The 27,052-nt window shown below is 39.8% G+C and overlaps 1 protein-coding gene across 1 annotated transcript in view; it reads right to left on the bottom strand.

Moving 5' to 3' along the window:
• Window positions 1-26,780, bottom strand: part of rims3 (regulating synaptic membrane exocytosis 3) — a 29,656-nt gene extending 2,876 nt beyond the window's left edge. Inside the window, exons 1-4 of the mRNA XM_061742778.1 lie at window positions 26,460-26,780; window positions 1,573-1,714; window positions 1,376-1,488; window positions 70-171 (exon numbers count right to left, since the gene is read on the bottom strand). Coding sequence (XP_061598762.1) covers window positions 70-171; window positions 1,376-1,488; window positions 1,573-1,714; window positions 26,460-26,733 — 631 coding nt within the window. The 5' untranslated portion in view covers window positions 26,734-26,780. The remainder of the gene's footprint in view (window positions 1-69; window positions 172-1,375; window positions 1,489-1,572; window positions 1,715-26,459) is intronic.
• Between the last annotated feature and the right edge of the window lie 272 nt (window positions 26,781-27,052).

The following is a 27,052-nucleotide window of genomic DNA, read 5'->3' as shown; positions in this document are numbered from 1 at the left end:
AAAAGAAAGGAACAGCTACATAACTGTGACCTCCCCGAGTGTTGTAGTTTTAGTAGGTGAGGTGAGTACCTGGGATGTTTCTGGAACCAGGTTTGGAGTTCAGTCCTCTGGCCTGGTTGACTTCCACTTCCAGCTGGCCTCCTCTGTCCAACATACCGACATGGACATCCCCTGAAAAAAAAAAAAACAAACCTCCAATTATTTACTAAAGAACCAGAGTTCAAACCAGGAATGATATGTGCAGTGCTCAGTTTAACCATCAAGGGAAAACCGGACGTGTTGACGTCTACCAGCAGAGGGCGACAAAGAGCTGCGCGACTGGCTTCAACAGGCAGGTATGGAGCTCACTGCTGTTTCCTTGTTTTTCCATAACCAGTGACCTTTGCATGAAAGATTTATATCTCATGCAAGAATAACTTCACTCGTGCTGAGTGAATACACAAATACTTTGTGCTGTATTTATAGATGCGGCTGCACGTCTAAAAGTCCGTTAAAACTGAATATTTGAATGTGACTGCCTACAAATCCATCTGCAAAGACGACAGCTTTAATCACCTGTAACTGTCCGACTAATGAATAATAATTAACAGTAATGAAAGGGTCATTTGTCAGTATTTTTGACATATTTTGACGTAGAAATCCTGTAATTAGAAGCTACCAAACATAGATATGACAAAAGAAAAATGCTTAAATATGAGTTTTGTGTCATTCTAGTCCAGGGGTCGGCAACCTAAAATGTTGAAAGAGCCATATTGGACCAAAAACACAAAAAACAAATATGTCTGGAGCCGCAAAAAATGAAAAGTCTTGTATAAGCCTTAGAATGAAGACAACACATGCTGCATGTATCTTTATTAGTTATAACTGGGGTTAGATTTTTTTTTTCATTATGCACTTCGAGAAAAAAGTTGAAATGTCGAGAAAACAGTCGAAATGTCGAGAAAAAAGTCGAAATCTCGAGAAAAAAGTCGAAATGTCGAGATTAATGTTGAAGTACAATCTCGAGAAAAAGTCAAAATGTTGAGATAAAAGTCGAAATGTGGAGAAAAAAAAGTCGAAATGTAGAGAAAAAAGTCGAAATATCGAGAAAAAAGTTGAAATGTTGAGAAAAAAGTCGAAATGTTGAGAAAAAAGTCGAAATGTCGAGAAAAAGTCAAAATTTCGAGAAAAAAGTCAAAATGTCGAGATTAAAAAGTAAAGGAAAAAGGAAGAAAGAAAAAGAGAAAAAAGAAAAAAAGGAAAAAAAGAAGAAAAAAAGAAAAAAAAAAGGTCAAACTTTTTTGAAAAAGCTCCAGGGCGGCGCTAAAGAGCCGCATGCGGCTCTAGAGCCGCGGGTTGCTGACCCCCGTTCTAGTCATTTTCACTTTTGGCTTACCCATAGGGGGGGTAGCTAGCGTTTGCCGGCCTACGATCTGAGCGGGGCCAAGTCCATCCAGGAAGTCACTGAACTGGCTCTCAGGCCCCAGGCGAGTGGTAGGGAAGACAAACCTGAGGAGGAAACATGGTCCGATAAGGACGAACAGATGCTACACATGGATGCATGGAGGGAGGAGAACCTGGCGGGTTACGCACGTTCCATCAGAGCTATTGGAGTTGGTGCTGCCGTCGGTAGAGTCCTTGCTGCCCTGCCGTGTCACCCGATTCCTCATCTCCACCGCGATGCCGGTCTCCGTGCTCCTCCGGATGGTGCTGCGGAGCTTCTTTGTTCCCCCATCTGAAAAACACAGAAGTCGCCTCTTTAAGCGTCTTTATTTCAGCGAGGTGATCAAAGTCTAATAAGAAATAATGTCATCCTCAATTTTCCAGATGCTCTCGTGCTGTCTTAAGTGTTTTAGTTTATTAATAAACACTCAGGGAAATACTTCTGTTGATTTATGTTTGTTTTTTTCTCCACCTTTTGCAAAGGTTAACCTTTTCAAAACCACCTTCTAAAAATGAGGAGGATTTTAAAATGGCATTGAATGAAGTTTATTCAGTCATTGCAACACAAAACAACACCAAAAAAACATTGTACACAGCATTAACTTTTCATACAAAACCAAAAAAATGTGTTGAACAATAACTGAAAAGGCATAGGCAGAAGCAAACTGCTTATAAAAGCCTATCCTATATTACCAACTTTCTATTTTTGGCTACCAACCTCCAGAAAACCAAAAAGAGAATAGAAAAGCAAAGAAACAACAAAAGGCAAAGAAACAATAGAAAAGCAAAGAAACATTTACAGATGGTCACTTGCACTTATAACCTTCAAAAATAGCTTTACAAACCATTTTCTTAAATACAACAAAAGAATGACATGTTTTTAAATTTATGTTGGCATTATTCCAGAATTTAACTCCAGTAATGGAGACACATCTCCTTTTCATACCTTTTTTAGCTATTTGTACTGTGAAATTGCAGACACCTCTAAGATTGTAAAGAGTCTCCTGAATTGAAAAGAACCTCTGTATTGGGTCAGGGAGCATTTTTGATTTTGCTTTTTTAAATGGCATTGAGATTGCCCATGTCTTCTACTATTTATTTTGAAGCAAGGTCACTCAAGCAAGATGGCAATCTCACCTAATATCCACTGGGATGTCCCCACACCACTGAAAATCTAGCCACCCTTCCCTTTTAAACGCACACAAAGCCCATTTGGCAGCAGCTGTGGTGAGCGAGGAGCGACAGGCTTTTTAGGGGGACCCTGGAGCCTGAAGCTGTGAGACAGAAACACAAACTGGCAGCAAGAGTGGTGTTGTGGGTGTCACGGTAGAAAGAAAGTCAAGAAGCTGAGTGCAGAAGGAGCGAGGAGGTATTTAAGCTCCACCACTCTGCTGACGCTGGGGGAACGGCAGCGAGCCGTAGAGCTGCTAACCCCAGAAGAAGCTTACAGGGCGTCATCCGCTGTAATGACACAGTGTATCACACGGTGACTTGACGTGCTGACAAAGTAGCAGGCCACAGTAATTTGAATTAATTAGAGCTCTGGATGTGACATGCAACGCTCTGCACTCATTCAAAACCCCTTAAACAGTCTAGCCCTCCAGTCTTTGTCTCATCTTTCATGCAGCATCGATCAAAGTTCTCAGGGTCCCAAGACACATGAGAACGGAGGGTAAAATCTATCCTGAGGCCTCTGCACTTGCACATGACCCACAATCGAGCTCTTATTCTGGAGATGAAATTGAAATGATTAGATGCTGGGGAAGAAATTAAAGATCTACCATCATTCTGTTCCTCTTTTAAAACAAAACAAAACAAAACAAAAATATATGTATATATATTATGTATATATATTATATATATATATATTATATATATATATATATATATATATATATATATATATATATATATATATATATATATATATAATAGAGCCATTTAGTTTCATTTGACCTGATTTAACCTGTTTTTACATAAATAACAATTAGGACTGAAGAACTGTTCAAATAGGCAAGACTTATCTTTTGAAAATAAACTGCCTTTTGTACTGGAGGCTCTTACTATATCATATATTTTATGAAATCATATGTTTATGTAGGTGTTTTAGTAGGAAAAAGGGATCCGAAAACTAGGTTGTTAACACGTTCGTGACCAGAAGTCGTGTTTTCCGTTGACCAGCAATCAGTCTTGAACTAAATCCCTTTGAAACGCTTTCCGAGAGGGATGGTACAAGTATATGATGGCATATAGTGCATAATTGTTAACTTCCTCTCAGCAATCAGTACTGTTGTAGTATTGAATTCCACTGGACTGAACGTTGCTGGAACGACATCTGCAATCATTAAAGGTCCAACTGAAGCCAACTGGCCGTCCTACAGCTCACAGTGCTTTGTGGAGAAAGCACGGATGAGGCCGGGGAGAGAGAGTGAACCCTGCAGGAGCTTGTGAAGGGATGCAGGGGACAAGGCTGGTGGGATTGCTGAGTACCTTTTGGAGATGAGTTGCAGAGAATCACTCTGCAAAGTGCTTAGGGAGGCCATCCGTGCTGCAACTGAAGCTACAGAAAAAGCCACCAGATAGCTATGAGCAAAGGTGTCAAGTAACGAAGTACAAATACTTTGTTACCTGACTTCAGTAGAAATTTTGGTTATCTATACTTCACTGGGGTAATTTTTTTTTCACTTTTTACTTTTACTCCTTACATTTTCATGCAATTATCTGTACTTTTTAATCCTTATATTTTAAAAACAGCCTCGTTACTCTATTTCATTTCGGCCTTTAAAAAAAAACTATCCAGTTAAATTGCTCCATCCGGATAGAGTGAATTTGGTTGTGGTTGTTTCAGATGTTCTTGTCCAGTTTTGTTCTTACATCCGTTCCCTCAGATTCCTGCAACTAAACTTGGATGTACATTCCAATAAAGGTTAGGATAAATGATAACATGCCTCTGAAGTTTGACTTTTTGCACCATTACAATACTTATAGGCAACTAGTCATCATATCTCCTGCTCTCTGAAACACATGTTAATGCTCAATAGTACACACATATGGTTCTTTAATATATTTGCATTATACTAAGATGCATTCATTTTCAATGGCTTTTGTCCATAATGGCTTTTTTCCCCATTACATTACTTTTACTTTTATACTTTAAGTAGTTTTGAAACCAGTACTTTTATACGTTTACTTGAGTAAAAAACTTGAGTTGATACTTCAACTTCTACAGGAGTATTTTTAAACTCTAGTATCTATACTTCTACCTGAGTAATGAATGTGAATACTTTTGACACCTCTGGCTATGAGTCAAAAATGATGCTGGGATGCCGGGACCACGTGGGTCTGGGCGAGGGGGTCTGATTTGTTGAAAGCCCCAAAAAACCCAGCTACCTTTGAAAACACAGCCAAGAACACCCTGATGTGTTTTCATTAATAAAGTGTGTTTTTTTTATAACATTTAATAGCATTTTGCAAAGAACCAGATCAACAGATAATCAAACAGGTTGATGGTGGCTGACAAAGACAAACCTCCTGCAATAATCATGACTGTTAATGAATCTTAATTAATCAGGGGGATGAGAAAGCAGCTCTGGGCTGTCATGTCAGCAAAGCTTATTTTATTAAGATCTCAGCAAGGTCCGTTTCTGGCACCGCCTTTACCACGAGCTTCAGAGATAATCACATTTCTCTTTTCTTCTGCGTTGAGCTTGCTAATTCTGAGATAAATCGCTGGTTATCGAAGCAATAACAATACCAGGAAAACCACCCGTTCTTGGTTTTAGCACCGCATCTGTGCAGCTCATTGTAACCGCAGCTGTGATTGCGACAGAAACTTGTAAAACAAAGGAGTCCAGATTGTTCAGCAACACAATTTCAGTGCTTGAGGAGACCTTTTAAAAGCCGTTGCTCAAGGTAAGAACACGCCCAGGTACAGCCGTCCCACTAAATAATTCCCATCATCATTAAGCATCCCTGCCATGCCCCTCTCACTGCCATGACAACCCCAGATATCCTGCATCATCACCATCACTATGGAGATAAACAAATGCGAAGACAGCCACTTGATGAGACTTAAGGGGGATCGAGGTGATGAGGAGACAGGGCTTTGAATAAGGAATGAACAGCGACACAGAGGAGTAAGGATAAGTGTCGGGGAGAGACAGGAAAAGAAGAAGATGAGAATGATGGGGTCCCATGGGCACTTGGGATGAGGAGAGGGGTGTAGCCTTGTGATGCTTTCTATTTATAATCCTGCAGTGAAGAATATTTCCAGACACGTGTGTGTGCGTGTGTGTCTTTGTAGCAAGACATCGAGACAAACTCCATACGCTGCTCCTGCCGCCACGATCCACACCCTCAGATCTGGACCCAGACAGCCACCTGAGACAGCTGGCGCCATGGCGACAGGCGCATCCACTGTCTCTCTTTTTTTTTCTAAATGAATTAATCAAAGAAACATTTCAAATAAACTTGTGCACCGGATCTGGACCTGCAACCTCGTCTGCAACAAACTCTGTTAGTAACTGGGGCACCAGGCAGGCAAAGAATTTAAAATAGTTCTTCGGAGGTAAACTTCACGTGTATGACTTGTAATTGCAGTAAAATGTGCTTATGGGGTCAAATTTGTCAGAAATATCCTTAAAAAATTGAACATCTCCTCAAGAAAACTACCCAGAAAATATTGGATAAACTTAACAACCACACTTGTTACTCTCCCCTCTCATCCAAACAACATCCCCTCCCCCCTTCCCCCCTCCTCCTCCTCCTCCATGGTGCGAAGCAGTGATCTCTTGCTTCCTATTTAATCCCCTCCTCCTTGTCTGCGCTTTCCTTCCATTCGTTTCCATGGTAATGCCTTCTGCATTGCACCAAGAGCCCTGGCCAGCATGTTCACTCATAAGCCTTTCCCCTCACTGTGTCATTCTTTGCTTATATCATCCCCCTTCACAAGTCTTTATTTTCAAGCAGTCATCTACTTTTCTTTTCTTTTCTTTTTTTTTCATGGCCGCTTTGGCCCCTTTTCCTGTAACTGCACAAAGATTGGCTTTCACTTGCTTCTCTTAGCTGTTTCTTCCCCCTTTCGCCGTATTTTTCAGTTCCTTGGCTTTTATCCATCTCTATCACTTGACTCTTATCTATTCACCAATCACTCATCACTTACAATAAATCATTGTGTGTGTGTGTGTGTGTGTGTGTCTCCCTCCGAGTCCTGCTGACTACTTTGTTCAGCTTTGGCATCGAATACGCACACATCGTGGAAAACGTGATTAGAGGCTGATGCCATTTGAAAAGCTAAAAATTGCATTACTCACTGTTCTAGCGGAGGGCTTTTCTGGGTCTTTGTGTGCCACAGAGCTGTTAAAGTGTCTCCCGTTAGTTTCACTACAATGAGTAATACGTCGCCCTTGGAAACGCACTCATGAATCGCACAGAAATGTGGAGCCCGAGGAGCGCTCGCATGCACAAAACTTTCTTTTTGTGGGGGAACGAAAAACAACAAAAAAAAAGAAAAAATTCTGCAGTTAATTATATAAGTCACGTGTTAGAAATCATGATAAGGCAAGAAAAAGCCACAGGGTAGAGGAGGGGGATACAAGAGGAAAGTAGTGGAAATGGAAAGAATTCATAGCTTGAGTGGGGAGAATTAACAGCAGAGGGAATAAAGATAGGTGGGATTACTGAAAACGCCAACAATGCAGAAATGAGCCACACACTCGGACTGCATGAACACACACACACACGTATATTCAGTGTTTGTGTGTTCGGCAGATCATTAAGGCTGCTCTGACATTTGGAGAGAACACTGATGAAGCGTCTCTCATTATATGCTGTAATATAGAATGCTGTTTTTAGACTCCCCGGCTGCGCCGACATGCCTATTGGATGCACCGGTGACGGCAACGATCCGCCATGCATAGCAACAGTAACCAAGGATGGGTGTTGGAGATGAAAGATCTGTTGTGGTATCTTTACCGCTGGACCCCTGCTAAATTTGGACTACAGGGAGATTCAAGGTAAAAGCTTGAGTAAGACAAGAGACTGCACAGTATACGTGAAGCTGTGAGTCACACAGTCACATTCGTGCATCATGAAGCACTTTGAAGGATTCATGCACTTTCAACAGTACTTTCTCTCTCATGCAATGTCAGTTTTATTCAACATTGACCATACCACCAATATACAGGACTGTCTCAGAAAATTTGAATATTGTGATTTTCTGTAATGCAATGCTAAAACAAAAATGTCATACATTCTGGATTCATTACAAATCAACTGAAATATTGCAGCCTTTTATTATTTTAATATTGCTGATCATGGTTTACAGCTTAAGGAAACTCAAATATCCTATCTCAAAAAATTAGAATATTCTAAGAATCTTAATCTTAAACTGTAAGCCATAATCAGCTATATTAAAATAATAAAAGGCTTGCAATATTTCAGTTGATTTGTAATGAATCCAGAATGTATGCCATTTTTGTTTTTTTAATTGCATTACAGAAAATAAAGAACTTCATCACAATATTCTAATTTTCTGAGACAGTCCTGTATATATATACAGATATATTTAACAGGAAAGTCAGTGAAAACATCCACACCAGTCCTCAGTTTACACAATACATACAAGTCAACACTGCACGGTGGTTATGCAGGAGGTGATTAGATAAACCTAAAATTGACATCTCCTCTGTTGTGTTCAAAAGTGGAGTTAATGACCCCATTCCTGGGAAATGCAGAGGACTCAGCCCCTGTCAACTTCCTCTACTATAAAACATTTCACTTTAACATATATAAATATGCATTCATGTTATGTTTGGTCCCTGCGCTCCACCTCCCGTTGTCCCTGCACCCCAAGCTCAGCTCTTGTAGTCTCTGTGGGAAACTGCTGAATTACAGATAGTAGTGACCTCGCAACATGTTCTCCACTTCTGCCGCTAACGAGGGGACTGAAAAACAAGGTTCATCTACAATAAAATTAATTATTTTAGCAAACGTCTGACCTGAGATTACGGTACAGTCTCAATTACAACAGAGGCCTGAGGGGTAAATAAGAGCGAGGTAAAGGGCGGTGGAGAGGTTTAAAAGGGGTGGGGAAAAACAGAAGAAGGGGGGAAAAAAGTATTAATTAACAGGATGATACAGGTCGCGGCTGAAAACAGTGGGAACATTCATTAAGAGGAACAAAGGGAAACAGGGAAGAAGAGCAGAGCTGGAGAGAAAGTAAACACTTGAGCTTCTTTCAAACATCCACTGTTTCCCATTAATCTGACGGCAAATGAATGTGTTGGTGTCATGTAGGAGCGCCTGCCAAAATTCCTGTGAACTAAAATGTTCCTCTGTACTTGTAGCCACCTTTCAATGTCAAGCCGAGGCATTTCACGACACAGATGAATAAAAGCAACACCGGCAACCAAGCAGAGCTGAGGCTTGTCATGTCATGAAACAAGCAGCTTCCAGATTCATCGAGTGATTACGACCACGTATGAACTTTTTTTTTTTTTAAATCCATGGTGTGTCTGCTTTAGTGCACTGCAGGAGCAAGCTGTTTCCCTCTGCATCCGAGGCAAAATCAACAGAGAAAAACTGTTTTAAAGCATTTTTGCTCCGATTACGTGCCATTATTTTCAGCTGCTTCTGCCCACAGCTGTACTGTTTATCACCGTGAACTGGGCTTGTTAGACCGATGTGGATTTTTATAGCAAAACAACTTCTTTTTAACAACTTTAACAACCATTCTGTCACTGTAGTCGAGCTGAACAATCACAAGAAAAAGATGCACATCCAGATTCTGATTGTAAAACTATCCAGCAAGTCTAAGCATGCACTTTCTGCCTTCATGCACTGCTGCCTTTTAGGTTGGGTGATGATGAATTAATACAAACAGAAAGATATATGTGTGAAATAAACTGCTGTTTGTGATCCAGTTTGACTTGGCTGGACACAAAGAGACAAATGTCCCCCACAAGTGTAAAATAAATCTAAAATAGTGGCATGGATTCATGCAAATAGCCAGTGTCGAGTCATACAGTTGATGCTGTGGAACTGAATCAGCAATATTTTAGGTTTTTTTGAGGTCATGGAAAGCCTTAACTGTCACTGCCACACGAAGGCAGCATCAAAACTGGGAGGATGTAACGTTCAAAGGTGGCAGGTTAGTAGTTTCCCCGTCTTGGTGGTAAGCAACTTACCTTATGAGCTGCATAAATACACATAAGAGGGTCATATACGTCTTCTCATCTCACTCACGGAAAAGAATTGAATAAAAATATTTTCAAAATAGGGTAAATGTTGCTTTTACGGGCATTTTCAACAGTCTGTGAACCATTCACACAAGGCTTTGCCAGCACATCAGGGAGCAGCATAAAACCTACTTTCACAGTAAGTAGGTTAATGAACATGACTTTTGAATTTTTCGTGTGCAGCTGTGAGCCTGTTTTTTTTTTTTTTTTTTTTTGTCCTGGATGCTTTCCTGTTAATCTGCATTTGTGTTCTTCCTAAAAACCAAACACAATTCCACTCTAATTTCAACTGATTTCTGCTAACGTCCTACTTTTCTTCAAAAGGTTATTTAAGTGCCAAAGCATGCACAGACAAACAAATTGTTAGAGAACCGCTGTGTCTTTAATGATGAGGAATCAAACGAATCCAATCTCTTGCGCTGTCCTTGCGTGTGAGACACTTTGCGTGGGAGTTACATTAACCGCTCAGAGAGGGAGTGGTCAGTGAGAGGGGATTAGCTCATCTCAGCCCTGCGCCGTATATAAAATTATTCCTTGAGATTCAGACTCGACACACACGGCAGGATGTCACTCACAGAGTCAATATGGCACACTGGCTCTTGTCTAATAGCAATGAATTACAATAAGGAAAAGAGTAATCTCATTTTGATTTGATTTCCTCTTGATTACTCGACATGTGTGGCTGATGATCAAGCGATGCAAGATGACATTACAGTTTATGAAGAAACTAATAAAATCACATGGCTAGAAATTGTGAAAACTTTTTCACAAAGCGCTTTGTGGCATGATGAGCCACTCAAATAGGTTATCATTACCATACCAAAGCAGAGACTGAGCATCTGTCTTTTGCATTGCAAAAATGAAACACGACTGGCTTGTGGTAAATGAGGTTTAAAATTCTGCCAGCGGGATGAGTTATTAAGATTTCCTTCTGATCTAATGCATTTTGAGTTGGAGCTTTCAATAAACACCGGATCGAGAGAGCAGCTCCTTTGTATGAAGGAAACTGTATTTAGGTCAGGAAAACTCCAAACAACCCGATCTAAAGGGAGGATATGCTTCTTACACACATTATGTACTGAGGCCTCAAAAAAGATAACATAACTGCAAAGTAGTGGGTCGTGCTACAGCAGCCGCCTCCCTGAATCATGAAACGGATTCAGAAATGAATCTGTGTGCGGCGTTCACATGAGCTATGCAGGAACTGAAAAAGAAGAAAACCTGTGTTTGTTTCTATGCATGAAAAGGTGTTGTCTCTGCATATCTTTTCTTTCACAGCACCATATGACAGGCGTCAGCACTGTATAAGTATAATTTGTTCATATAAATTAACCATTACAGTAAGAACGGCCATTTTTAGCTTTAAAAACTGCTCAAAGCAGCATTGGCTGACTTGTTGTCGATGGTGCCACTGACAGCTTTTATACTATTGTCACTGGAGTCGAAGCTACGATGGAGCTTGGTGTTGATACTCAGGATGGATGCCACTCGGTCGCCAGTCATCATGCTTTCATGGTGTGAGCAAAGACGTTCTACCGGCGACAGGAAGACTGATTGAAACTCAAAGTTAGTATTTAGAGAGTTAACCCTTTGTCCTTTCCTGGCTTTCAAGGCTAACGGCAGCAGCATGCCATCCCTGGTGGGTAACACCCCAGATGTAGTCAATGAAATTCACACAACCATAAATAAAGGTTGCGAGTTGCGAGTTTTTTTTTTTTTTTTTAAATCATACCAGGAACAGCACATTATTATATTGTATGTGCTACTGTATATATAAGCATATTTTCAGCGCACTCTGCATAGAGAGCTAAGAGCACACCGATTATAGGCATTTTACCCACCAAATTACACACACACACACACACACATCCACACACACATATGCACACCCTGCAAACTGACTCATCTTGCACAAAAAAGAGAGGAGTTGCACAGACCGCCTGTCTAAGCCTTGCAGGGGTGCTACTAAGCACCATTGTTCCTTTTTGACCCAGGTTGCTGCGTCTGGGCTTTTATGAGCTTTTTTTTCATACCCTGTTGTGCTGCGTCAGGGATTGTAATAACATGATATACATCATGCACCTTATGCACATGAATGTTGTTTTCACGCTGTAAAGCCGGACATATGATATTTTACGCAAAAAAATTCTAGTTTTTCTGAATAACTTCTGTTTGAAGTGAAACACCCCTATTTCTCTTTAAAAATTATTATATAATAATTTTTGTATCATTATGGATACATTGGGTTTTTACTCTTAATATCTTTATTGATATTTTATTTTTTAATCATATAAAACAAAATGATTTGCCTTTTTTAATGATGGTGGTGCAGAGGTCTCAGAAATTCATTTAACAAATACAACACATCTGGCATTATAGGTTAGAAATTCTTAACATCAGTAACAAGTACAACATCTGGCACATAAGCAGCTTAAATTTCATTAATCACTCAGAAATGATCCAAAAAAAACATCCACACACTTCAGGGTTCGTATCTGCAGTTCAATGAAACCAGAGTAATGGCTTTGATATCCTGCGTTGTCCTTAAAAAAGCTCTCCAGCCTCCAAAGCTCTCGGAGAGCCTGTTCTGCACTAACGGCCCTCGACTACACTAAATGATTGTGACAACAGATACTTAAATCAAAATAATATAGTCATATATAATATACAGTGAATAGTTTTCAGTAATGATTTGAGATTCCAGTAATTGTAAAATCAAAATAATGTAGTTATATATAATATACTGTAGGCTCTTGCAGTGAAAATGACTGTCTCATGTTATTCAAGATGCAAGATGACGATTAGAGTTTTCGTGGAAATAGCTAATGGAATTACTTAATGGTCATTTAGCGATAGTGGGCCCTACTGTGTTTCAAAACTGGTGCATTCCATTAAGTCACTTTCAGGGATGTGCAACAGAGATATCAGTTGCTTCAGCCTTTTGTGATACCCCACATGGAACCTGTTCAGGCCCCCTGCAGTTCTTTGTGCACCCGTAAACCACTAGTTGCAGTCCTTATAAAACAAACTGCAGTCACTTGATGTTCCTCAGTACTCCGCTTCATTCATTTATTTTGTTTTGAGGTCAATGAATGCATGATGTAGAGTAGGGTCACTCGTACCAAGCAATCGGGATCTAAATTTTGACCAAATGAGTAATTTCGTATTTAATGACTTTTCCATGTCATCCTCCAAACAGTAAATGACAGCAGATTACAGACAAAGCACTCTAAATTCAAAATGCATACATGGTTTGGATGTTGTGATTCACAGTGAGGATCACAAAGACACACAAAAAGCAAACTATTAACAAAGAAAGCTGAGTTCTGGCCAGGAACAGAGCAGCAGGCATAGATGAGCAGGTGGGAGAGACTGAGAAATGGTGACAGATATCGGTGTGACGGTGAGAGTTTAGGAGATGGAGATTAATGTGGAGCAATAAAAGAAAGGGAAAATGAAGATGCCAGCGATCCGGGGGAAACACAAAGAGGGCAAAGAGGGAGAGCAATGAGTAGAGAGATCAGGAACAGGATAAGGAGAGAACGTGATCACCAGTCAGTCTAATTTGGGTTTTGAAAAAAAAACCAGAGACTTCTGACTTTAAGGTCAGTCACACCAACGAAGTTGTACAATTACATGCCCAGGCATGACTGACCCACCATCCCAAATCCTCTCTTACATTGTGATATTTCTGGATTGTGCCATTTTGTAGTAAAATGATTATCACGAGAAACATGTCATGCATACGTTGCTGCCCTCCTCCACCGTATGATGCCAGACTTCAGAGTCAGTTGTGCTGGGGGACAGTATGGACTGCTTAATGTGAGATATAAGCAAAGCTTCAATGTGCATACATCAAGAAAGCCAATAAGTCAAAAAGCTTTTAAAATAAAAAGGCTTACAATAAAACAGGAACTTCATCCTCAGTAACATATTCAAAGAAACAACAAAAGACCTTTCCATTAAGTCACCTGGTGAAATTGTCATGATCATCATGAGAGGGCGCTTTGAGTGTCACCGTGACGACAATTCACAGTTTTTGACCCACTGATGCTCGGCCTTGAAACACAAGAATTTCTTTTCAGAGGTGAGTTTTCCTTCAAAAGGATCAAATCCCTGTAAGCTTTCCAAAACGTGTCTGCCAAGATTCCTGAAAGTGTGTTTCATAACTGCGCCTCAGAAAAAGAGCTAGAAGTAGGGCATGAATGAGTCACCCTGAAAACACCCAGAGTACTGAATATGCCAGGTCTGCTCTTTAGTCTTTTGTAGAAAAACAGAACGTAGTTGACTGTTTAAACTGTTGCACAGTCAGCCACTGGCCTTGAATTGTTTTATTGCTGCCTTGAGCCTTTAATTACTTGTATGTACTTGCACGTATGAGATTATGCTTTAATCCCGATCAATATGGCGGCTAAGACACAGTGAATCTCTTGTGCTTACAAAGGAAAATAGCAGCGAAACTGAAACAAAGGTGGAAATGACAGGAAAAGACTTCCCAGTCAGCCGGACGGACGTGTAACTATATTTGGCTATCTACCCTCTGCATCACATCAAACTGTCTAGCAGCTTTATCTCAATGTGGGGGAGCACTACAAATACCTTTTTTACATCCTCCTTAGTTTGAAAAAAAAAGAAGATCAAAGTAGAGTTTTAGTTAAACATTATTCCAGAGTGGCATCCAGAAAGCTTAAAGGACACTAAAACAAACATAAAAAAACACCAGAAACAACCTTTCGTATTAACCTCTCAACACAATCCAGGGCCTCCTTTTAAAATAAAACCATGCATTTTCATGGGGTCAAGAACTTTTGCAAAAACAACGTGAGCAATCTCCAAATGTTCTTACTCACAAGAACATTTGGACATTTCCACAGGTGCGCTGTATCGGCTTCTGTAGCTGTAGTAAACTTTCCCAAAACCCAGAGACAAAGCTGACACTTTTTTCCATCTTAGCTTTTGCTCACGTCCACAGCGAGAGCAGCAGAGCAACAAAACGCAAAAAACAGAAGGACCTGTGTTCATTTTAATCAAAGTTAAAAGCCAAACTTGGTGAGAAGTGGTTAACGTTCCTGGAAATTGTGTAGCCCCTTTCGCATACCTTCCATCCCGGCAAGGAGCTCTAGTTACAGTCAGCCAGCTCAAAAGTATTTGTCTGACAAAAGTAGAGTGAAAAATGTAGTTGCTATTGGTCACGGCGCAAAAGTTGGAATTGGTTCGCTAAGCAAACTAACAAGAACACCCTTCCTGTGTCAGATTCTGTTTCTTCTCCGTGTCTCTGGTGTTTTTCCAGAAGCAGCTACGGCGCAGCAGAAATAAACACACAGGCAGACAATTTAAATTAAGAATATATTTAGAGGGGGAAGAAAATCGTGGGTGAAGTTAAGAAAAAGAAGAAGATAAGTGTTGATTGGGTTAGAGGAGCTAAATGGAGCATCATGTGAACCAAATAAATTGTGTCGAAACCAAGGGAATACAAGTGCAAAAATGGGTTTCTTTATTCTCACTGCTCCAGTGCCTTTGATCAGCGGCTCTTATTTGTGTAACGTCCATGGTCCGTCCACGGAGACGGCTGGTGAACCGGTAGCCAGTTCTGCTGGCTCTGTTTTCACAGCTGAGGATAAACCTGCTCAAGAGATAAGAGTGTGTCTGACAGAGGAGTGACTCACCCATTAAACCTGGGAAACCATTTGTGTGCATGTGTGAGTGCTCCTCCTCACTGAAACTAATAATAGCAGGTAATAAATAGAGCACAGACCAAACCAAAATACCATCGCCAACACTTCCCCTTTACAAAAGCTTGAATAACGAGACACTGCTTTGGTGGGAAGCAGAGCTATGCTTGGAATGACACGGAGAACTGAAATGCATATATGGAAGAAAAACATACAGTCTTTAGGAATGAATGAGAATAGCCCGTATCAAGGACAGGGAGCTAAATATATACGACCACTGCTTATACAACCACCACTGCAAAGCTCTGCTGTTCTTTCAAAATGCACGAAACTTGTGCAGACTTATATTTCTATGCTTTTTGATTTTATCGGGTTGTTAAATGCTGTAATCAACCAGGACGGTTGATTACATCAGAAGGTTAACGAGAAACAATTGTTGAGACGTATTATTTAGAAGTACATTTGAGGCGGTATGGGTCTCTAAAATATTCACTGTAGACAAACTTAAACTGCAAATAATCTACGTGGCTTTAGCTTTAGACTGACAAGTCTTTGAAAATGTCCTTGTGCTCCTTCAGAAGTCTAAAACTGCCACATGAAATGAGACATGAGATTTTGGCCAACTTTGCTCAACTCTGTTTTATTAATTTGAGGTGAGCTACTATCATCATGTTTCTAGTGTTTTAATGAGTCTTAAAAGCTTGAGTTCTGTGCTCCCAGCAGATTTATCCAAGACACACCAGTGGCAGGTGATAAAGAAGAAACAAACCCACAAACGCTCGTCCCTTACAGGGGCAGCATATGGATCCTTCAGTGATTGTTTTTGCTTTGAAATTTACCAAGACCGGCCAGCCATATGATGGACTGGGAACCCGTCCAGGGGGATGATAAAACCAGTCAAATAACGTACGGAGTACACATTCATTTGCTTCCCCAGTGTATTCAGAAGCTGTTTGAAATCAGAAAGAGTCAGCAGGAACTCAGGGTAAAATTAAAAAACACAAAGAACAGGGAGTGAATTTGTGGAAAAATGGTTAGAATGAATTAAAAAAGTGTAGTTCATTTCTCTTGGAGTCAGGTTTTTGTTATATTTTATTCATTTAATGTTTAATTTTCTGAAATTCTTGGCGGCCGTTTGTTTGGTGGGTAAAATGACTGCTTCAACCTACACCTTATTGGTCAGTAATTTTTGTTTTTTTATGCTTTTGTTAAACATGTATGCTTGTACAGAGCTGTATGGCCAAAATAAACTACATAACTTTATGTATCTATTGTAGATTATTCATTTTCACATTCATATATGATGGCTCGCTGCACAGAAGAGTGCGGTGCGGTTCAGCCTGCAATTACAGCAGCAAGGGCTGAATTAGTACAGTTAAAAATCAATTCTTGAAAACTTTGAGTTGATTAACAATCGCTAAAGATAAGAATCCATGTGTGAATCCATCCATGCGCCGCTAAATTCCTGTTTTTGCACTTTGGATTGGATGGCAAGGCTTAATTTCCTTGTTTGAGTACTTGTACTTTACAATGACAGTAAAGTTGAATCTCATCTAATTCTTATCTCTTTTTTTGAAACATGTAACATCGTCTGCCATCATTTTTACTTGCTTATTGATTTGACAATTATTAAATATTACAAACTTAACGTTGTTAAATTGAGTGGTAACATATGTGTAACCATTTCTTCAACGTTTGTTTCCTGTGATCAGAAGATTATCCAAATACATTCAAGGACAACGTAATAAAAATGAAATGAAAATGAAATAGTTCCTATACTTAAAAAATGTCACTGATATGTAATATGAAAATAATTCAGGACTGAGGATCAAGCCTTGAGGCACTCCACAAGTGATCTTCATCAACTCTGATTCAGTTTGATTAATTTTAGCATATCTGTACCGATCTTCACGCTAACTACTTAACCATTACAATACTGCTCCCCTCATGCCATATGAACGAAATGGCACAATCTACGTAAACAGATTTACTGTATTAATAAAACACATTGATCCTACAGCTTCAATAAGCTACGATCAATAGTCTCAAGTGCATGTTTAAAATCAATAAGTAACCAAATCCTTATCTCCTTGTACTCCTTATCGTCTTTAGCGGCTGAAATGTCTGCAACTAGTTTCATGACTCCCACTGTGGTGGATCTGTTATTTCTGAAACCAAACTGTTTATCACTTGAAATATTATGTTAATCAATGAATCGATCGAGCCTATTTGCAAAAGGGTTTACTATCATTTCTGATAAATTGGTCTGCAGTTGGTAAATAGGTGCCTATCACTAGTTTTAAACATCTTATTCTATAACAGCACAAAATCAGTTGTCAAAACGACATAATCTTTGTACACAATATAATTATGAAAACCTGGATGCACTGATACCTCAGCATGTAGCAAGGTCCTACAGCTTCAAACTGAAGCCAACCAAGCTACCTGTTGGCCTATGACCAATAAGAACGTGAAGATGGTGAAGCAAAGTATTTTCTGAACAAAAGGTTTTATTAATACAGTAAATACTGAGAAAGGACAGCACACCTAATTTCAAGCACTAGTAATTAGCCACCACGGATAAACAGTTCTGCCTGACTTGCTTAACTCTGTAGATATGATATCCAGTCACTTTGCCATGTTGGTGAAATGACCAGCTTCTGTGTTTCTAGTGTGAAGCTGCGGACAGGATTGGAGTTTAGGCCTGGCCTCAGTTTGTCCTGAAATGCTTCCATGAGGCGATGCAAGACTTAAAATGGCCCTTTGCAGAATTGCCACAGAAGAAAAGCCTTATGACTTTAAAGGGGACCTATTATGAAAAACCCATTTTCTCTTGCTTTTACATATATATACACATTTATAAAGTGGTCTCCCGTCAGCCTGCCAACTCGGAGAAGGATGAAAGCAACCAAATTCTGCAGTGTCTGTACAGCCGCCCGGATGAGCCATCCAGTGTGAAGTGGCTTCTATGAGCCGTTCAGATTCTGCTCCCGTCGTTACGTAAAGACGGGCGCGAAAATGAAAATGTGATTTACATCGGTTGGCCTCCGATGCGTGAAACCACGCCCACAACTAACTCCGCCGGTCAGAGCTTCCGCCATTTTTTCCTAGTGGTGTATCGCGTCATTCAGGCAGCCAATCAGCACAGTGCCTCATTATCATAGCCCCGCCCACTCAGAATCCCACATAGATAATGAGGTTAGAGAATGGGAAGATAAAGACATGGCTCAGAGGCTGAATTTCTAATTTATTTAGCAAAAACAATCAAAAGCTTGTTTTTAAGACATTCAAGGCCTGTTTAAAATAGGTATTAGATGCCATAATAGGTCCCATAATAGGCACGTTTAACTTCATATCTGACAAAATTCGTTTTTTTATTATTATTACAGCCCAACTGACAACCGTTACAAGGCGGTCAAAGCACAACTGAGCTGGTTAAAACCCTTTCAGAACCTGAGATAATAAAAAGAGAATAGAGCTGCAAATGACTATTTAGTTCATGTATCCATTTTGGTGGCAAATCTAGTTCTTCCTATTGTATCAGACGGAGCAAAAATGAACTCTCTGACATTCTCTCTTCTTGATGATACCAATCAACCTGTGGTTTATTGGTTATTAGCGAGTCAGTGGAGCGGAGCGGTGGGGAGGGCAGGCTGCAGGGTCGAACCACCCCGTCAGCCAATCAACGCCCGTGCCACTAGTAGCAACGAGCACCGGCAGCTGAACAGAGCTGGCCACCAGTGACTGGCAGGAGGGAACACAATGGAGCCTAATCAAACCCAACAGAAGAAGGAGGGAATGTTTGCCTGTCAATCAATCTTTGCAGGTCACATCTCTAGCTATACAGTATGGCCAACGTTACCTTCTAGCTAGGGTTGCCACCCGTCCCGTAAAATACGGAATTGTCCTTTATTTGAGAAAAAAATGTTGCGTCCCGTATTGAACTAATACCAATAAGGTTCAACATATCATGCTTTGCATGTAATAAGACTAGGTAATATATTAGTTTCACCTTTTAAGTTGAATTATTGAAATAAATTAACTTTTACACTAAATTCTAGTTGAATTATTGAAATAAATTAACTTTTACACCAAATTCTAGTTGAATTATTGAAATAAATTAACTTTTACACCAAATTCTAGTTGAAATATTGAAATAGATTAACTTTTACACCAAACTCTAGTTGAATTATTGAAATAAATTAACTTTTACACCAAATTCTAGTTGAATTATTGAAATAAATTAACTTTTACACCAAATTATAGTTGAAATATTGAAATAGATTAACTTTTAAACCAAATTCTAGTTGAATTATTGAAATAAATTAACTTTTACACCAAATTCTAGTTGAATTATTGAAATAAATTAACTTTTACACCAAATTATAGTTGAAATATTGAAATAGATTAACTTTTACACCAAATTCTAGTTGAATTATTGAAATAAATTAACTTTTACACCAAATTCTAGTTGAATTATTGAAATAAATTAACTTTTACACCAAATTCTAGTTGAATTATTGAAATAGATTAACTTTTACACCATATTCTAGTTGAATTATTGAAATAAGTTAACTTTTACACCATATTCTTCACCTGAAGCAATATTCTACACCTTGGCTGATGTGGACATACATAGCATAGGAGGCTATTTCAGCTGCTTTATGGTTGGCTGTCTGTACAGTCATGCAAGTTCAATGCTATTAAAGAACACGTTTTTTCATATAAAATAAACACATTTTTATGCAGTTTAGAAGTTTTGGGGCTTTTTTTTTTTTGGCTCGTGCGCTGCTGAAATTGGGGCGTCCTTTATTTCTATTTCTGAAAGGTGGCAACCCTACTTCTAGCCAATATATATATTTTGAGGTCGGAAGAGATTGAGTTTTCTCCAAATCCAGGTTCCAAGTCTCAGTGTAATAAAGTTTTAAAATGTAGGCCAATTCCTAGTACGGCAGTGACATCATCTTCCTTGATAAATGTTATGTTGAAGTCTTTAACTCAGTTTGTATCTAAATCGAATGGAAACGTTCACCATCTGAGCCTAAATTTGATTATTTTGATTGAAAGACACACTGATTTGATTGTTTCCAGCAGGACGGAGGCGATCCCATATCAAGCGTTTCTCTTTTCCCCCCAAAATTCAAATCTGTTTTTAAAGATCACGTCACTGTCACCAGCCATTGACCACGACAGACGTCGTGACTGTTTAACTAATTTTATATCACAAAAAAAGTTTGTATTTACTTGAATGAATCATCTCTCCCTCCTCAAATGTGTTCAATGTGCTAATGAAAATTCACCTATTTATATCTCATACCAAAGCTCTACTCATCAGAGGTTAAATATGGAAATGAATCTAAAACCTGTTGCCAGCACAGGGAGGAAAATTATCATAACTCCAAAACGGTGAGCGCTGTGTACGTTAGAGGAGACGGAAGGGCGCTGTGATTTCGTTCCAGGCGCAATGTGTTCTTCTGGCAGCAGAGAACATCTAAATTTAAACCCAACTCTCATCTTCCCGTCTTCCTCGCTACATCCTCAGCCCCTCCTCGCCCTCCTCATCTGCACTTTTTTTTTTCCTCCCTCCATTGTGCTCTCCTCCCTTGTTGCCACAAAAGAGACACAAAAGCCCCCGTGGTGAAAATATCAACAGCTCGGTCTGCGTCAGACACGTGTCAGCTGTGCCTGAGTGCAACAAGGCGTTCATGTGTTTGAGACTTATATACACGCTTTGAAAACCAAGCATCGATACGGCCCGCAGCTCTTCCAGTATTCTTTGCACAAATGCAATGAAGAAGTGTTACAAAGAGAATGGAAGTTTGATGGATGTTTATTTAAAGAGATGGGTTTTAGTCCGAGAATAAACATGTTGAACGTCCCAGAACTGGGCCTTAGACTTTATTATTGTTCCTGACATCCTTGTGAGGATTATATAACCCTGGAGTTTAACATATTTCACTGGTTTAAAAATGATATTTACATTGTTTTAACACATGGTTCATCACTGGACTTCTGTCCTTATGTCAATGACAGTAAGGTCTTTTCAGCTGATTTATATGGACAAGTTTTAGAGCATAAATTAATACACTCAGGGCCCGATTTACTAAGATCCTAAATAAAGAGTACTAAATTGTGTGTGCACTGAAAAAGTTTGCGCGTGCTGTTGTTGTGTGTTTTGCGGGTGATCAACTAAAATTGCGTGCGCAATTGATAACAGGTGCAAACAGCAGTATTTAAATGAGGTGTTGCGCGTCTTACGGTTTGCGGCGCAAACTTTGCGCCATGGAGAGTCTGGATGGAAAGCAGGATATAGTCGCAAGCGCAAAATGAAATTTGACGAGTTGGAGTTAGAGATATTAGTGGACGAGGCAAATTGTTGTGCCGTATTCAGCACCCCTGCCGTGAAAAGCACCCCCTCGTATATTCAATGATAAGTAGACCAAGAAAAAAAACAACACACTGACACTTCAATATATTTATATATACACACTCACACAAACACATACTTAGGAGTTTATATTATATATATTTACAAATATTATGGAAGACAACACAGTAAGCAGGCTATTAATTAATGACATCAATAACCATTCACCCGATTTTTTTTTTTTTACCTGAATCCATGAGCGCATTTAAACATGAATCATTAACACAAAACTGGACGCTAAACAGAACATGGACAACAGAACACGGAATGAGAATATAATTTTTGTCAGACGAGGGGGTGCTTTTCACGGCAGGGGTGCTGAATACGGCACAACACAGGGGTATGACTGCAGAACAAGTATAGGCGCACAATAAGAAACACTTTTTTCTCCATGAAAACACGTGATTTATTTATTATCACAAATAAAAAAATGAATGTGCCTCCTGTGGCAACCTTTTGCTGAATAATACTTCAAATAAAATATTTCTCCTTTTGCATGTGGAGATTAGCACCTTCCTTTCGAACGTATTAAATACAGACGCAATCACAATCCCCGCAAAAACTTTCAGGCTTGGTAAATCTCATTGCGTGTGGTAAATGGACCAATTTGCATCTTTCCCTCCCAGTATTTAGCGATTTCTGGTGGGTACGCCCCATATTGATTATTCATCAGGGCAAAAGTACTAAATGGATTGCGTGTGCTATTTTGCGCATTTGAGAGACGCAGTCCTCTTTGCACGCTGTTAGTAGATCAGCTTGCACATTGGTTTGCGGGTGCTGTCAAGTTTGCACAGGTTTTTACACACGCAAACCTTTAGTAAATCGGGCCCTCAGAGAACTAAAGCTACTGTACATGCAGGTTACGATCATAAACCACACCGGCCCATACTTTTTACCCTCAACACCATCGTAGCTACAAAGTGGGAGGTGAAGCACCAGCAAATTTTCAGCCATTAGACAGATACAATATCAGCAATGATGGCAACGCTAACATACATACAGATGTGATTTTTAGTGTTCAAGCAGGTGAAATGTGTTGAATGTCTGAGGCAACATTACAGCTCTGAAAAGTAAGCACATTAGCAGGACAGAACCAAGCAAGACATAGTAAACTGTACATCACTTCCACAGATGTGGGAATACGTGCAGCTTCCTTAATGATCGCTAAGAGGAGGTTTCAAAAGTGAGTCGACATTTCCAATTTTATAGCAGTTAAAGGTCTTAGGCCCCTTAGCTTGAGCTCACATGCATGACAACAGTATGGGCAGTGAATTCTAATGTATCTCAACAGGTGAAATAAGCTACATTCACTACTTACCACTCTGCATTTTTAGTGAACTTGACAGGTGAGCTTTAAATTAAGAGCTAAAAGACCACAATCCCTCTTATTGTCAGGATAATGTGGCATGTCGAGGAGTCTGTTGCACTAACACTCCCCCTGACTGACTCTGGGTAGCCATAAACCACCTAGCCAGACGGTAACTAGCCCCGGCCATCGTGCCAATGGACGCAACAGCTCCTCCTTTTGGATCTGGGTGCACTGCTTCTTTCAGATTCAATAGCGCCATCTGCAACGAGGTTGAATGTGCAGATTCAGTCAGAACGAATGTCAGGTAACATTAGTCAGCATCACAAGTTAGCATCAGCTAAACCCAGTTAAAACAGCCAGCTTGGGGTAACTGACTTTAACCAGGGTTGGGTGCAGTCAGCTCCTGCCAAGATTGCATTGACGCCTGAAGACTCGTCCTCCCTCAGAAGGACTTTAGCTTTCTCGATGATATAAAGCCAGCCCGGGACATCATTTTCTCCAACGAAAACATGAATAAATGATTAAAACTTTCTAAAATGAACTGAATTAACACTAAAGTTGGTCCTCTGTCCAACAATGATTATGACGCTGCACGAAAAGAAAACCACGGTCTTCTACTGGTCTCCTCATTGAATGTTTACGACTTAGTCAATGTCATCAAGGGCAGTTTTTAATTGGCTTTGGAGGGTTTGACAACTTAAAAGATATCTTTATGTCTCAAGGGCCTGGAAACAGCTACTGCCTTGATTTTCTTTTGCTTGGATGACTGTAACTCAAAGTACCGAACGATGCACCAACACAGTCCAACCTTTCCAAACGGAAATGAAGCTGCCAAGCATCTTCATGTACATGTATTTTCTAATAATGGAATGAATAATAATTTCTAATAATGTTTACATTCTTCATTTGTTTCATGAAACATCAAGCCGAAGACCCAACAAATTAAACCCCTTCGCAGAATTAGACACAATAGGCTAGAGGGCGAGCAAAAAGGGGGAAGACATGGACACTGTTCTATCAAAGCTGAGTATATACGAAGCAGAAACAAAGGGAGCAAGGAGGATGTGGAGGGGGGGATAAACAACTTGCTTTTCATTTGACAGAAAAGGAATTAAAAATCATTTAATTGAACTCAAATGAGTTGCATACCCTGCCCCTGCTGGCGCTGCCTCGCAGCCTTTACAGTCTCAGTGTGTGACATGTTTTCCACATTATCCAGCAGGAGTGAGTGGGGTTGTGTTCACCATGGAGGTGCAAAATGAGAAATATGTTTGTTGCAGCTGCTCGGGATTTGTAATTATACACAATGGGGGACGTGTATTAGAATATAACATTAGAATATAACGCACATCTGTCGATACTGGTGCTATAGCAGAGTTCATAAAGGTCCTTTAAAGTCACTGAGAACGGGCTGAACATTACATTATATGTACTTTAATTAAGGTTCATTATTAAAATATCCTTTGGAGTGGATTATAATAGTATTGTCAGACATATAATAAAACTGATGAGAGAGAAGAATGAAGGAGAAAATGGCAAAAAAGGAGCATAGAGCTGCTCTCACTAAATAAAATGGGGAAAAAAAGGAAATAAAATGATGTTTTTGGATAGACTAAAGAGATGATGTTCCAACGAGCTTGTGTTTAAAGGATGTTCCCAGGTCTCGTCTGAAGCTCCAGCTGGAAAACCCCTCGAGGATGCAATTTTAACTCGATAACTAGCTGTTTTTTCAATCTGCGTACGCGTCTGAACTCGTGTTCTTGTGAAACTTCATCAGTCACAGTCGAAGTTCTGTTCAGCGAGAAAAGTCTGCTTGTAGTTTAGTGTAGCCGAAACATGTTCTCAAGTTTGCAGAGGATGCGTCCAATCAAGACTTGACTTCAGACGGCTAACGTATCTCAAAATGCAATTTGCTTCAACAAGCGTAACTAATTACGGGGGAGAAATGGTTAAAAAAGGAAAGTTACCACTTTGCTTTTTGCAAAGGAATGTAGTTATAACCTCAAACTTGTGCTTATGTTATCCAGTTATCACCTCCAGCAAGCTTTATTTATACGACTGCTGAAATAAAAAAAAAATAACTAAATAAAAACAAATCATATAAAATACGGATTATAAACACTTTTGCCAAAGAAGGTCATGGTCCATTCTGAGCGGTTTAATATTCAAAGTGTTTCCTTATGCTCAATTAAATTATAGAGGTTTCTGAATACGTGTTACCCTTCAAACTGGTAGCTTAGCTATGATGTCATCAAACACACGAGAACACTGCCGCTCCAAATGAAGAAAGTCCGAACTGTGTCCTGCCGTCCGCTGCAATATGTCGTGTTTGTCAGTATTAACAACGAGTATGCAAGTCCAGACTTGGCGTACTTAGAATTTTACCTTTGATCTTAAATCTAATCTCTGGAAAACAACAATCCCCATCAGCATGAAGCCGTGCTGTTTTTCAACAAAAACACGCTAAAACTCTATTTTAAAGAGCACCCTCATATTTTCTGTTCTCAATACCAATGAAAAATAAATACTGAAAATATACAGAAAAATGCTTCATATTTTTAAAGTTAAATAATACTACAAATAACACTAGTTTTTGTTTGACAATATTAATTATTTATTTAGATTATACCTGTGTCCTAATTATTTTTATCACTGCAATAATCCTTTGCCATAATAAGACAGTAATCTTCAGCTTAAAGGTATTTTTATGTATTTTTTTTACTATTGTTGTCGGCGGATATTAACGATGAATAAATTGCTCATTCGGTTTGCTCAAAAGATTAATTCAGAATTGTTGACTGAGAATGTCTTTAAAAAAACTCAACCCTGCCTGGACTTAAACTCAGACGGAAACAGTCACGTGCACCAACCCTTAAACTGTATAGGGTATGGAGATAACTCACACTAAAGACCTGATGCAGAATGTGCGTTCGGCAGAAAAGCAGCTCTCGCTTGACTCCTAAGAAATTGACCAAACCAAGTGAACAGACGCCAGATTTCAAATGACAAGTTACTTAAAGCTAACATCGCGTCCGAAAGAAAAACAGATGAAGTTTAATCAAATTCTTATAAAAAGTGGTGTGGACAAAATGAACCAGGAGAAAAGCTGTGGCGGACACGTCCCGAGTGTCCAGGGCTGAAGTGACACATATGATAAAAGGTGAAATATGAATAAATTCCTTCAGTGGTGATATGTATAACTCATGAAGCTATCACTGACTTCCCTTCTTTCTAATCCTAAATTACAAGAGTTGATTGTGTTTTGCACACGTTATTCAAATCTGAATCAAGGTCTGAGAGTGTTCCAGTGTTTATTACAAATTTAGCAATGTGATGACTTCTGACTCGTGAGTTCAGAGGTTAATGTAACGTAGAGTAAACTGTGGACTGACCTTGCTGGTTGAGCTGCTGCGTGCTTTTGCTCCACTGTGATAACCCCACAATGGCCACCATTTTGGCCCCCAGACTGGAACGCCGCTTCTTGTTGCCAGCCAGGGATGCTGAATCTGGACCCCCGCTGCCGGGACTTTTCTCCAGGCTGTACATGGCCCCCGAGATGCTGGAGGAGCGCACCACGTTCCGGGCGGCCACGCTCAGCCCGCTGAGGCCGCTGAGGCCGCTGATCCCGCCCGGGCTGGACACCTCCACGGAGCTGCTGAGCATCATGGTCCCGCTGGACTGGAGGGCGGATGGGCTGGGCAGAGATAGTGGGAATGGGGCTGAAGGCAGAGGAAGAGAGAGGATTTGAGTGTAGCCTCCTTGAGAAAAAATACAGTGTAATAGCTCATCTCAGATCTGCACAAGCTGCTTGTGACTAGGGATGGGCGGTACGGACTAAAAAATGTATCACGATAATTTCTGGCATTTATCCCGATAACGATAAAAATGACGATAAAAAAATACCAATTCAACTCCACCAAAACACTGCTCTAAAAGAATACTAAATGCTACTAAAATACACAGATTAAGTTGAATTGATAAAAAC

The sequence above is a fragment of the Cololabis saira genome, chromosome 15 (assembly GCF_033807715.1).
Source record: "Cololabis saira isolate AMF1-May2022 chromosome 15, fColSai1.1, whole genome shotgun sequence".
NCBI classification, from domain to species: Eukaryota; Metazoa; Chordata; class Actinopteri; order Beloniformes; family Belonidae; genus Cololabis; species Cololabis saira.
The sequence above is the reverse complement of the archived record's forward strand: the minus strand, read 5'-3'. Positions and strand labels throughout refer to the sequence as shown.